Source organism: Lissotriton helveticus, chromosome 5_1 (genome assembly GCF_964261635.1).
Source record: "Lissotriton helveticus chromosome 5_1, aLisHel1.1, whole genome shotgun sequence".
NCBI classification, from domain to species: Eukaryota; Metazoa; Chordata; class Amphibia; order Caudata; family Salamandridae; genus Lissotriton; species Lissotriton helveticus.
In genome coordinates, this window is record NC_136065.1 from 1,099,729,454 (window position 1) to 1,099,742,789 (window position 13,336).

The following is a 13,336-nucleotide window of genomic DNA, read 5'->3' on the forward strand; positions in this document are numbered from 1 at the left end:
TGCCCCATCTAGTGCTCGCTACCTCCTCATACGCACCTACCTCATTTTGCTTTCCGCATACCCCCTCCTTCCGCTGTCCCTTATTCCTGCTCCCTCCCTTTCTCCTGTGTCTCCCTCGAGCTGCTTTACCAACCACCCCCACTCTTTTTAAAGATATTGCACAGCAGCGCAATGCTGTGCAACTTGTCTTACGAAATACACGCTATGACAGTGTAGGAAGCTGGGATCTTGTTGCAGTAACCCCCCACTTTTTGCCAGATTTCTGAAGCACTTTGCCTTAATGTGACCTTGGCCCCTGCCAATCAGGTTCCCAGGGCCTGTGTTCTTCCCAAAACTGTACCTTTATACACCCCATTGGCACCTCTCTGCCCACATGTAAGCCCCTTGTAAAAGGCACCATGTGTACCAAGGGCACTGTGACCAGGGGTTTACTTTAAGGGCTGCAGCACATACTGTGCCACCCTTTGAGGTCCTGTACCTTAACACACACACACACTGCCATTGCAGGCCGCGTGTTTTGGTGCAGAGAAAAAGTAAAAAGTCGACATGGCACACATTCTTGTGTGTCATACCTGCCACCCACTGCCTATGGTATAGGAAGGACACTCCTTTAGCTGGGTGCACTATACCACTGGTGACAGTGTCTAAGTCTATTCTTAAACATTGTAAGTGCAGTAAAGCCATAAAGAATGTTTGGTCTGGGAGTTTGTAATTAGGAACTCCACAACACCATAATGGCTTTACTGAATTCTGGGAAGTTTGGTAGCAAACTTCTCAGCATAATAAACCCACACTGATACCAGTGTGGGATTTATTATACAATGCACTCAGAGGGCAGAAAAACGACCAGCCTTTGGTGGGTTCCCTGACCCATATTTTTCCGGAACCCCTGGGGTGAGAGCCTTCGCTCCCTGAGCCCAGAAACAAAGCCTTCACTGGGCAGAGGTGTTCACACCTCCCCCAGGTCAGGAAGAGCCTTCTGCGGCAGGGCAGCTTTAATGGCCTTGCTGCCTTTGTAACACAGCCCCCAACCTCTCCTGCTATCAGCAACAGGCCCCCTTCCAGTCTCACATCATTTTTTGTAGAAAGACAGGTGAGAAAAATTAAAGCAGCCCAGGTGTGCCCACCTCTGCCAACCTCCCCCTCAGGTGGGGGTGGCGAGGTGAAGGACACTCTTCAGTGCCCACCATCCTGCAGATAGCAGGCACTCTCCAATCAGGATTAGAGATTATGCCCACTCCCCCACGTGGGTTGAGCACAACAAAGGTGCAGTCACCCCAAGGTCAGTAACCTATTGGCTCCTGACCTTGAGACCCCTAAAACGCCCCCTAAATACGGTATTTAGGGGTCAGCCTTGAACCAAGAAGGCAGATTCTCGCAACCTACGAATAAGAACGATGAAAGAAGACGTCCAGCAGAGGTGACTGCAGAGAAGAACTGACTTTGCCCCAGCTCTACCAGCCCATCTGCCGTATACAGAGAACCTGCGCCAAACGTAAACTTGTGCTGCAGCCAGTGACCTCCAGTAGCCCTGGGAGGACTGACTGCCTTCAACAAATACCAGATCTGCTGTGAACAGCAGCTCTGTTCAAAAGAAACTCCCAAAACAGAGTCTGAGCCTGGTGAGGAGGAAGAAACACGAAGCCTGGAACCACCACTGCACCCGACGCCTACGGCCCAAATCTGGGTGGCCCACCAGTCCCAGCGAGGTCCCCCAGCACTCCGGAGTCCAAGTCTGCCGTGAGCTGACCCCTCCAGGACTCCCCTAGGTTGCCTGCAGCCTCTGCATGGAGACCCCCCAATCGCGAGTGGCCCAGGACGGTGAAACCCGACCTCATAAGATACCCTGCATCCAGCCGCCCTGCGCCCTTGTGAAGAGAATCCGCGCTGCACCTACGTCCCAATCCCTCCAACTCATCTGCCCAGCTGTCAGTTCATCCCAAACGTCTTCCTGGACCGAGCCTGCATCCAAAATCCCTAACCAGTAACTCCCACTGAAAACAACAGGGCACCCAACACCAAACCAACACCCTGCACCCAGCCGCCCCTGTGCCTCTGCGGGGGCACTTTGGGTTCTAACTTGGATGCCCCTTTTCCCTGAGCCTATCACCAGGTGCTTTGCTCCCACAGCCTTGTGGCCTGCTCATAAGCAGCCAACAACCGGAGGTCCCCTACCACCATTTGATAACATTGGGCCTCAGCACTCTGCACCCAGCAGCCCTAGTGCTGCTGAGTGTGTTCTGAGATTGCATCCTCGACACAGGGGAAACCCGGGGTCTAACCCTAGAATACCAACTACCACAAACTAGTTCTTACCTGTAAACCGATAACATTTTCTTCCATAGGATTGCATTGACTGCTTTTCTTTGAAAATTCTTCTGTGTGGAGTTGGTTTGGATGAAATATTGAAAAACTGCAAATGCACTAAAAGTGAATTACTTACCTTTTGTCTAAGAAATGTCTCACTGTAATATCTAGATATATCACACTAATTAGCCAAAGTAGTCTAAAAAGTAATCTGCAAAGTAAGGCGCACAATAATCTGTAAAGTAACTGAAAAGTAATTTCGAACTGTTAGCTTGCCTGTAATTCAACCCACGGCATTTGAACCTGCATTCAACTGTAAATCACTGCATAAGATTTTGCAAAGTATTATTTCACTTAACCTGCACCAGGCTTGGCTTTGGTTCTAGAAATACAATAACCAAGTAATATTATGTATAGAAACTTATTGAGGTTCTGTAAATTACGAATTCGTTCGTGCTCAGCCTCCATTTTGTAATCGCCGCCATCTTGTGTTGCCCTCACTCAGGCAGCGCAGCGAACGCGATGTTTTTTGCCGTTTCTGCCTTCACGTGTCTGGTGGCTTCTTTGCTTATGTTTACTTATGAGTGTCAGGGTCTGGCCGAGTACACTAATTCCTGTCTGAGCTGATTAAATCCCCGTCCGGACTATTTGTTAGCTCACACCATTCTTTCCTCCAGGTTATCTTATCTGCTGTCCTTCGCTACATGTCTCATGTATTCTCCTGTTTCACGACTATTCTTCTAACACGTACAGCTGTGTTTTCTTTGCTTGTAAATCGAATTGTGTGGATTCCCTCGATAATTTACTTAAGGGGTCGAGTAACAAATACAACGGGAAACTTGAGTTACTTTGGGCTTAAAGCATTGTCTATAACATTTGTTTATGTCTCCTGCTCTGGTGTGATTGCATTTTGCATTGTATTGTACCATATATAAACCTGTGCGCCACGGAGTTAAGTGGCAGTCTCTTTTGAACCTCGTTATACTGACGACTTCTAAGACCACTGTACTAGCTGCAGCTAATAAATATCATCTTCTACGCCAGACGAAGAGTCCGTGTCTCTGTATTTGACAAGGCAGGTGAATCCCGGGGATCTTAGGCGTACCCTGCGCCACCGGGCCTTAAGGCTGCTGTTCTCCATTATTGCTGATAATTTTTACTTAATGCTCGGACTAATCAACCACAGGCAGAAAATTAATTCCAGAGAGGGTACTGCTATTTAGTCGCAATTTTATTTTGTAGAAAATCAACAATTTTGTTATAAAATGTATCTTTACATTAGAGAAGAAACCATTGAAGAAAATCAGGAAATGGACAGACACATTAAATTGTATTCGGCTGAACACATCAAACATTCAAAACTTCAGTCATATCACATTCACAACACATTCAAACTTAACTCAAGCACACTACATATTACTGCTGAAAGAGAGAAAAAAGATTGATAAGAAAAATACAAAACTCAAAACTAGGTCTGCATCAATTTGATGAAAATTCGAGACAATTTTTTTGAAAATAGTACAAAACCATAAAAGTTTTTTTCTTTTTTAAACATTCATTATGAGTTGATACACGTGGTTAATGTACAAAAGGTTGTAAGGGGTATGCAAGTCAAATCAACTCCTATACACATAAGCAGACCAATGGGATGTTGGGCCTACGCGTTTCAAATCTCCTTTAATTCATCGGAGATTCTCATCAGGGCCTCAGGCGGCTGAAAGGAGAAAGGAAAAACATACACAGAAAAATGATTTTAGACAGAAATTGAAACAATAGTGACATGTGTAGAGAGACAAGTGCAAACATTGCATATAACAATCGCATACACTGATGGAGGGCATTGGCGTACACAGTTAAAAAACAATGCACAAAAGGAGTCTCAAGACTTAGTGAATCATGGAGTGGAGAGTCACCCTGAACAAGGGGGACTAGGATGAACAATCTAGTCATACAAGGACTGTGAATATGTCTAAAAATTAACAGAGTAACCCCTGCCCTATCCTGGGGGTGTGGAATGCCACAAAAAAGGTAATGCAATTCAAGATTACTTACCACAGATATTACTAACCGGAAACCTATGTGGGTCCAGAAGACCAGAAAAACTTCTCTATGGTACAAAGCCTGTGAATAAACAAAGCACTCTAGTGGGTCAGTGGAACTAAACTGAGTGGCTGTTCTAACTAACAGAGACCTAGGTGATAACTTACCGCTCTGTGAAAATCTGTGAACACAGGCGGCAGAGGGATAAGAATAACCAGGTGAACAATCTGAAAAAATGAATAAAGAAATACATAAAGAGCCTTTTCACTACTGGCTTGAAACCACAATTTGAGGGTAGGTAAACATCAAGCAAAATAGGGGAAGCTACCTTCAAAATGAAATGAATATGCCACAGTTGGGTGGACCTTGGGGTAAGGCGTCGATTTTTAAAAGATGAGTGGAAGCATCATTGTTGTGAGGGGGCGGCGTTGAGTGCTTTCTAACATAAACTCCGGATCCTGTAAAAGATAAACCCATTGATTACAACTATTTAAAAGTGAGGATTAGATTCTAAATCAAAAAAGCGGTAAGGAAACCAAAGTGTGCATCACCTATAGAGGGTGGTCGAGATTGCAGGCTTTAGACGAATTAAACCTGGCTGCAGGAGACGCGTGGCAGCGTCGGCACAGGCAGTCTAGTCGCGTGTGCTAGAAAAGAAAAGAACGGTAGGTGGAATGCGAATAAGGCCAGGGTGGAGAAAGTCTCAGGGAAGCCCAGTTAGATACACGCGTGAGTCGGGGCGCACGGGGGGCTATTACCAACTCTTACCGGGGGAAACGAAGTCCGGGGTTTATTCCATCGTACTGGATCCGGGCGGCGTCAAGACGAGCACTATTCGCTCACGCAGGCGCGTTGCCCTGCTTAGTGTGACACTCCCTTTTTATCACTGGGAGGGAACTGAACCCTCAGCGAGGGGGCGGTTCTGCAAGCATAGGCTGGTTCATGCGCGGTGAAAAGACACGGACCGAATTGCCAAACACATCGCGATTTAGATGCATAATATGCACGGAAACGGAAGGTTTCCTACATGAAAGACAAAAAATCATAACAATTACTGTTATGATTTTTTGTCTTTCATGTAGGAAACCTTCCGTTTCCGTGCATATTATGCATCTAAATCGCGATGTGTTTGGCAATTCGGTCCGTGTCTTTTCACCGCGCATGAACCAGCCTATGCTTGCAGAACCGCCCCCTCGCTGAGGGTTCAGTTCCCTCCCAGTGATAAAAAGGGAGTGTCACACTAAGCAGGGCAACGCGCCTGCGCGAGTGAATAGTGCTCGTCTTGACGCCGCCCGGATCCAGTACGATGGAATAAACCCCGGACTTCGTTTCCCCCGGTAAGAGTTGGTAATAGCCCCCCGTGCGCCCCGACTCACGCGTGTATCTAACTGGGCTTCCCTGAGACTTTCTCCACCCTGGCCTTATTCGCATTCCAATTACCGTTCTTTTCTTTTCTAGCACACGCGACTAGACTGCCTGTGCCGACGCTGCCACGCGTCTCCTGCAGCCAGGTTTAATTCGTCTAAAGCCTGCAATCTCGACCACCCTCTATAGGTGATGCACACTTTGGTTTCCTTACCGCTTTTTTGATTTAGAATCTAATCCTCACTTTTAAATAGTTGTAATCAATGGGTTTATCTTTTACAGGATCCGGAGTTTATGTTAGAAAGCACTCAACGCCGCCCCCTCACAACAATGATGCTTCCACTCATCTTTTAAAAATCGACGCCTTACCCCAAGGTCCACCCAACTGTGGCATATTCATTTCATTTTGAAGGTAGCTTCCCCTATTTTGCTTGATGTTTACCTACCCTCAAATTGTGGTTTCAAGCTAGTAGTGAAAAGGCTCTTTATGTATTTCTTTATTCATTTTTTCAGATTGTTCACCTGGTTATTCTTATCCCTCTGCCGCCTGTGTTCACAGATTTTCACAGAGCGATAAGTTATCACCTAGGTCCCTGTTAGTTAGAACAGCCACTCAGTTTAGTTCCACTGACCCACTAGAGTGCTTTGTTTATTCACAGGCTTTGTACCATAGAGAAGTTTTTCTGGTCTTCTGGACCCACATAGGTTTCCGGTTAGTAATATCTGTGGTAAGTAATCTTGAATTGCATTACCTTTTTTGTGGCATTCCACACCCCCAGGATAGGGCAGGGGTTACTCTGTTAATTTTTAGACATATTCACAGTCCTTGTATGACTAGATTGTTCATCCTAGTCCCCCTTGTTCAGGGTGACTCTCCACTCCATGATTCACTAAGTCTTGAGACTCCTTTTGTGCATTGTTTTTTAACTGTGTACGCCAATGCCCTCCATCAGTGTATGCGATTGTTATATGCAATGTTTGCACTTGTCTCTCTACACATGTCACTATTGTTTCAATTTCTGTCTAAAATCATTTTTCTGTGTATGTTTTTCCTTTCTCCTTTCAGCCGCCTGAGGCCCTGATGATGAATTAAAGGAGATTTGAAACGCGTAGGCCCAACATCCCATTGGTCTGCTTATGTGTATAGGAGTTGATTTGACTTGCATACCCCTTACAACCTTTTGTACATTAACCACGTGTATCAACCCATAATGAATGTTTAAAAAAGAAAAAAACTTTTATGGTTTTGTACTATTTTCAAAAAAATTGTCTCGAATTTTCATCGAATTGATGCAGACCTAGTTTTGAGTTTTGTATTTTTCTTATCAATCTTTTTTCTCTCTTTCAGCAGTAATATGTAGTGTGCTTGAGTTAAGTTTGAATGTGTTGTGAATGTGATATGACTGAAGTTTTGAATGTTTGATGTGTTCAGCCGAATACAATTTAATGTGTCTGTCCATTTCCTGATTTTCTTCAATGGTTTCTTCTCTAATGTAAAGATAAATTTTATAACAAAATTGTTGATTTTCTACAAAATAAAATTGCGACTAAATAGCAGTACCCTCTCTGGAATTAATTTTCTGCCTGTGGTTGATTAGTCCGAGCATCAAGTAAAAATTATCAGCACTGGCAGTTTCTTTTGTTATTTGCTATATAGGCTCAGCCTTGCTGATTAGAGCCAGCCCTATTTTTGTTTCCACCACAGTTCTCCATTATTGGCCTGATTCCAGTCTTTGAGTGTGTGACATCATTTCTTGCCTCAGTGTGTACAACAAATTCTTAACACTACCCTCTGATAAAGCCTTACTGCTCGCCCACACTACCACAAATAGAGAGTAAGGTGCTATCTATTTTTACCTCTGCCTACCTTTGGGGTTCCACTGGACTCTGCACCCTATTCCTCAATTTGGTATAGTATATACAGAGCCAGCTTCCTACCAGAGTTAATGCAGGACATGTCATACAGATTTTTTTTCCCTTTACTTTAGGCCATGTTGCACAACAGCAAAGCCAATGGATATTGCAAAGGCAAAACCTAATGGCTTTGCCATTTCTTGTTTGATTCTGAGTTTCTGCCTGGGGCTTGGTATTGTTTACAAAGGGTGAGTGAGAGGAAGTAGGGTAGGGTGAGGCAGTGTCAGACTGGGACAGAAAATAGGCCCAGGCACCAACATAAACTTGTCGTGCATTGTCGATTTAGATAGCAAAAAAAAGTGGCTTACATTTACAAATTGGTTTGTTTTCAAATTGTAAAGGTAAGCTGAACAGATGTTTCACAAGGTACTGGGAGACTGCATGCATGTGTGATTGATGCATGTGTGTGATGATATTAGGGAAATGAACTGTAAAAAGTGGCTTTCAAGATCATGAATCAAGCCCAGTATACAGGAAGGAATGATTACCCACCTTAAGCAATAAACACAACCTTTGTCAGGGTGAGCCACTAAAATCACTAAATTAACCTTAGCTCAATCCTTTGCAGCTACAGAAAAGAGCAGACAAGCTTAATTAGATGCAATGTATAAAGTATTATTGCAGTGCCAAAACAGTAATACATTTAAAATACAACACAATAAAAATCCAAAAAAACTATTTCACAAAATAGAGTACATTTTAATAAATACAATGATACCAAAGTAGCACAAATCTAAAAAAGAGCCACTGGAGAGATGCATTTTTAAAGTGTTAAATAAAAATAGTGTCAAAAAGCGTTAAGCGCCAACAGAACTCAATTGGTCACAATATACTAGGAGTTGCCATGATTTGAGGATGACCTTGATGAAACCTGTGTAGGATACAAGGACCAGGTTTGATCCAGTCAGAGGATTTACCTTGAGACTGAGTCTACAAAATGGAAGTAAAACATCTTCAGCAAAGTAAGACAGCAGGCTGTAGCCAAAGAGGCCCTCATGAGGTCAGGTAGCAGCTGGACAAGGTCCAGATGAAGCTGTTATTTTTTGGTGTAAAAGCTCTGATTGGAAGAAATTTAAATTTTACATCCAGAAAATGTCCCTTGCAAGCTAGATATTTTTGGAGCCTTCGCTCGATCAAGATTTCTTAATTCGCACTATGTGTTGTAGCTGAAGAGACTCCAAAAGCTTGGATACCATCTCCATGAGGTCCTGCCAACGAGGATTTGCAGCGATGAAAAAGCTCAGAGTGAGGGGAAACTGAATGCTCAGCCCAGCGGCAACACACCTTGGAAGGATTGGCATGGCAGGTTAGTTGGGGTCCTACGGAGGTCTTTGGAGGCAAAAGGTTTCTAAGTCCCAGGTTTTCAGTGGTAGTAGGAGAAGTCCAGCAAGACACAGCCAGCAAGGGTTGCAGAATATCAGGAAGAGCATTTGGGAGGGCAGGACTCACCCAAGTAGAGACCAACAGAAGGATCCAGGGCAGATCCAGTTCTAACTGATTGACTTTGCGGGTGGCAAGGAAGGCCTCTTGTAGCTTGTTGTGTTCCTGTAACTTCAACAGGAAGCCAGTCAACTGATCATGGAGTCCAATTCTTTGTCCTTGGTACAAGAGAGCAGGTCCAGTCCTTCAGTGCTCCTTTCAGGTCACAGACAGTGAGTTCAGTCCTCTTTTGTTCTTCATCAGGTCCAGTAGCATACTGAGGAGGATACTGGGGATGTCACATTTATGCCTGGCACCGGCTTGTGGATGGGGGTGACTGCTGGTCCCTCCATATCCAATGGTGTAAAAGTTCCCGGGGGTCCCCTACCCACTTTTGCAGCATGTTCTGTTTGCACTACTGCAAACAACCCCATGGTGCCCCCTCTCTGCCTAAATACAAGGTGGCAAAACCCTTCTCTCCTTGTGCAGAGCCTATGCTTCCACCCCAGAGGAATGGCCAGGGAAATGAAAAAACCTTCCTCTGTGATCACTTCAAATAAGTTCTATGGGCAGCTACCTCCACACCAAGAGCCTGCCTGACTGGGGTAACATAAATGTGACCTGTCTAGGTGTCAATTCCTAACGGCCTATGACAAAAGAGGCCCTTTGAAGTAAATTACGCTCTTGGGCACTTACTGTTACTGCACTACTGTTGCTCTGGCATGGTCACCCTGCCAGAGCAACGGTAACACTTTCCCACACCCCGGCTTTTACCACTGCTCTAGAAGCAGTTATCAGACCTCATTCTGGGCACTTAGAGGGCTCCAGCTGGATGCTAATGCAAATTACCCCCAGAGGCTTAGGCACCAAAATGGTAACTTTCTAAGAGTAGCTTTTCTGTAATAGTTATCACAAATCCAACTTCACCACTGAATCAAGCTTTTAATTAATATCACCAAGAAAGATGTTTTAGATGTTTCCTAGCCAAAGACCGCATTATTAAATTTAATAGTGTATGTCAGTGTTTCTCTATGGAATTGCCAGGCTGTCTACAGTGAAAAGGGAGAAAAGTAAATTTCGCTGCCTAATGCCAGATGCGCTGGATGCCGAAGTTGGAATTGGCAGCTCATGGCACACTGATTTCCAAGGTAGCATTTCATCAAAATGCCATATTCTGAAACCTTTACTTCCCAAACCTATAACTCTAGAACTGTATTAATGAAATTCTATTTAGAAATTATTTTTACAAACTTTGCAAGACTTTGAGGGAAGGTAGCCTCACACAAACTGGTGTGACACACTTATATATAACTACAATGGTGTTTTGTTTGGTCACAGTGGATGTAAGATTGCATTAAAGCAAGTTCTAGAGAAAGATCTCAAATTAGGGGATCATTTTCAAGACACTTATGTGAGAGGTCACAATTGCTATGTAGAGGCCAGTTGCCAAAGAGGGATTTTTTGGAGTAAAATGAATGGTCTATATTAAAACGAAGCAGGATGCACTAATATAATAGGTGGGAAGTTATTACCACTCGTCACAGCTTTAGCACTGCTACCCTGTATCACAAAACATCAATAGCACTAGCAACCAAGCTTCAGGAAGCAAAACATTGTTATTAACCATCTCTACTGAATTTTAACACTATTTGTTACAGCAAGCATGATGAGTGTCACAAGAAAGTGAATACATTGTCTTTGTTATGCTGTGCTGGAGCCAACATCGTTTGTTCCAGGAATTCTCAATAGCATGACCGTACATAACTATTATAACGTAAACTGACTGTGAGCATATGAACCCATATTGCATGCAGTCAATTCTGGCATGGTGTAGTCTTGCCTGAAGGCCTCTTGAGGTGGGGTGTGGTAGTACCCCCTTGGGGTGTCTAGTGGGCCCAAAGGGCCGCACATTATCACCCATGCTCTATTGTTTCCACTCCAGTGGGGTAAGGAGGATTGACTGAAGAGAAGGCCAAGAGGGGCGGTATTGGGGAGACGGATACTTTGTCAAGTTATTCAGAGCTGTCGCCACAAATGGGGGCTCCTCAGAGGATGGAGAACAGTTTGTTCAACGTGGTTGTGATGGGGTGCTTTTTCAAACTCCATACTACTTCTTGACAGGGCGCAGTGGCCTCTACCCCACCCCACTGGATAGTCATGTCTTTCTACGCTTGGTAGCGGCTGGGCCGTCCAATACTTTTCAATCACCCATTTGGCGATTAGCAGCACCAGGTTGTACAGGTACGGCGCTTGTACAGGTCTAGTGGGAAGATAGCCATGGAATCCAAATAAAGGAGGAACAAAGGTTGATCCACTAAAACGTCAGTTACTTGATGTATTTTAATAGTATATATTTTTAGGAAAATAGATGCTCCCTACAGTAAATCAATTATGCCTACAACTCCACAGCCAAGCAATGTAACGTTGCTAAAAAAATTATTATCATTGGATATTACTCTGTATACTATTAGCCGAGAAATGTAAGGCCTGATTACGAGTTTGGTGCAGTTGCACAGGCTCTCCGCCGGCACAGCTATGCCAAACCTGGGTAGGACCGCCTGCCATGTTACGAGTTTAACTCGTGCAAGGCAGATGGTCCTTCGCCTTTCTCATGCCGATGCCTGAAAAACGGGCACCGCAATTGGAATGGCCAAAAAGTTCCAGCACGGCATGGACGGTTATGTGCTTGCCCTGCTGTAACTTTAGGGGAATACAGACAGGGGGAGCACATAAAGTGACCCCTGAATGTATCCCCATTGCGGAAGGGCATGGGGGCCCTGAGGGGCCCCTATGTTCCTCCACCGCCAACCTTTTCATGGCGGGGCTCCTGCCATGAAATGGCTGTCGGAACTTGTAATATACTCAGTGGGATAGTGCCAGTCCCACTGAGCATGTGCCACTGCCAGGGAACGACTGTTCCCTCGAACAACTGTTCCCTGGCGCAGCTGGTGGCCCTCCACTGCAACGACTTTCAAAGTCATAATGCGGCAGATGGTGGACCGCCACCACGAGTCTGGTGGTTGGAAGACCGCCAGACTCGAAATCAGGTCCTAAGTTGTTTGCTTATTATCTTCAAACAGAATTAAGTAAAGTTTTAAAAATATATAAATAAATAAAACTGAATAGTTTAAACTAAGTAAGACCCATACAAATATTTACAAATGGATATAACTCGGGTTGATGCCTTTCACATTACTACAGTAATACAAAGGTTTCAAATTGTGTTAATTCTTACTTGATTTTTTTGGCTGCCAAGACAATTCGTGCTCTCTGGGCATACGGACAGAACCTCATACTGTAGATGCGGATCAGACCGTCCGGAACTGGACCAGGAGCAGCGCTCCCTAGAATAAAGATCAGGTTCAAGAGAACAGGGTTTAATATCCATGTCAAAACATGTTTCACAGTACAACACTCTCTTAATACGAAATTAGACATTAAACATTTTCCACATGCAATCTGTAAGTCGTAATATTTAGAAAATGATTTCAGTATTGTCAAAAAAGCCAGAGCTAGGTATGACTTTTGGTCAGTGTGTATTTAATTTGTGTTTATTTCTTTTTTATTCTTTTTAGTGCAAAGGATTTTTACTGAATAAGGGTATCAGTTATACATCCTCACTGCGACCCTAACCACGGCGGTGAGACAGCATTTGTTGAGGCGGGCGGTGAGGAAACAAAGGTGTCCTAGAGGGCCCCTCTAGTGCCTCATGGCTGATTGGATGCATGCAGGGGGGCACATGGCACATGGGGTCCCCCCTGTGTCCATGCATGCTCAGTTCCTGCACGGCATGGACTTATCTGTCGATGCCGTGCAGGAACTTTCTATGGCGTTCCCATTGCGGTGCCATTTTGAAAGGCACCACTGTGGGAGCGCCAGAGGACAGCGCACTAGACTACGAGGAAAGTCGTAAACTTGTGGGCAGGCAGCGGTTGCATTTGGCGGTGTGGGAGCAGGGCGGTGGCATGCCGCTCTGCTCTGGCCCTGCCAAACTTGTAATCAGGCCCTAAGTCCTGCAACGGAACAGCACAGGAGGGCACTTTTGAAGTGTACATAGAACATAGGGCCGGAACATCTAACAAGAGATTTAACCAACTTCCTAACGTACTAATCTATGGAGGACTAAAAGGAAAGAAAAATAGGAATAGGTCATTAGCAAAATACATAATTAAACAGGGAGGTCTTGTAAGGATGTCAGCTAAGACCACTGTGTTTTTCTATCTGCATGTTTCCCTGTATGCATGGGTCGTCTCTGTGTGGTGGACTTTGGAAAGTGGGTGTCTGCGTGTCT

The 13,336-nt window shown here is 44.6% G+C and overlaps 1 protein-coding gene across 2 annotated transcripts in view; it reads right to left on the minus strand.

The window, feature by feature from the left end:
- The window catches only part of LOC144755156 (glutathione S-transferase omega-1-like), a 320,432-nt gene that overhangs the window by 109,364 nt on the left and 197,732 nt on the right, over positions 1-13,336 (minus strand). For both annotated transcript variants that reach the window (XM_078643737.1, XM_078643736.1), the window contains one exon: positions 12,281-12,389. In XM_078643737.1, the coding sequence (XP_078499863.1) occupies positions 12,281-12,339 (59 nt within the window). In that variant the 5' untranslated portion in view covers positions 12,340-12,389. The remainder of the gene's footprint in view (positions 1-12,280; positions 12,390-13,336) is intronic.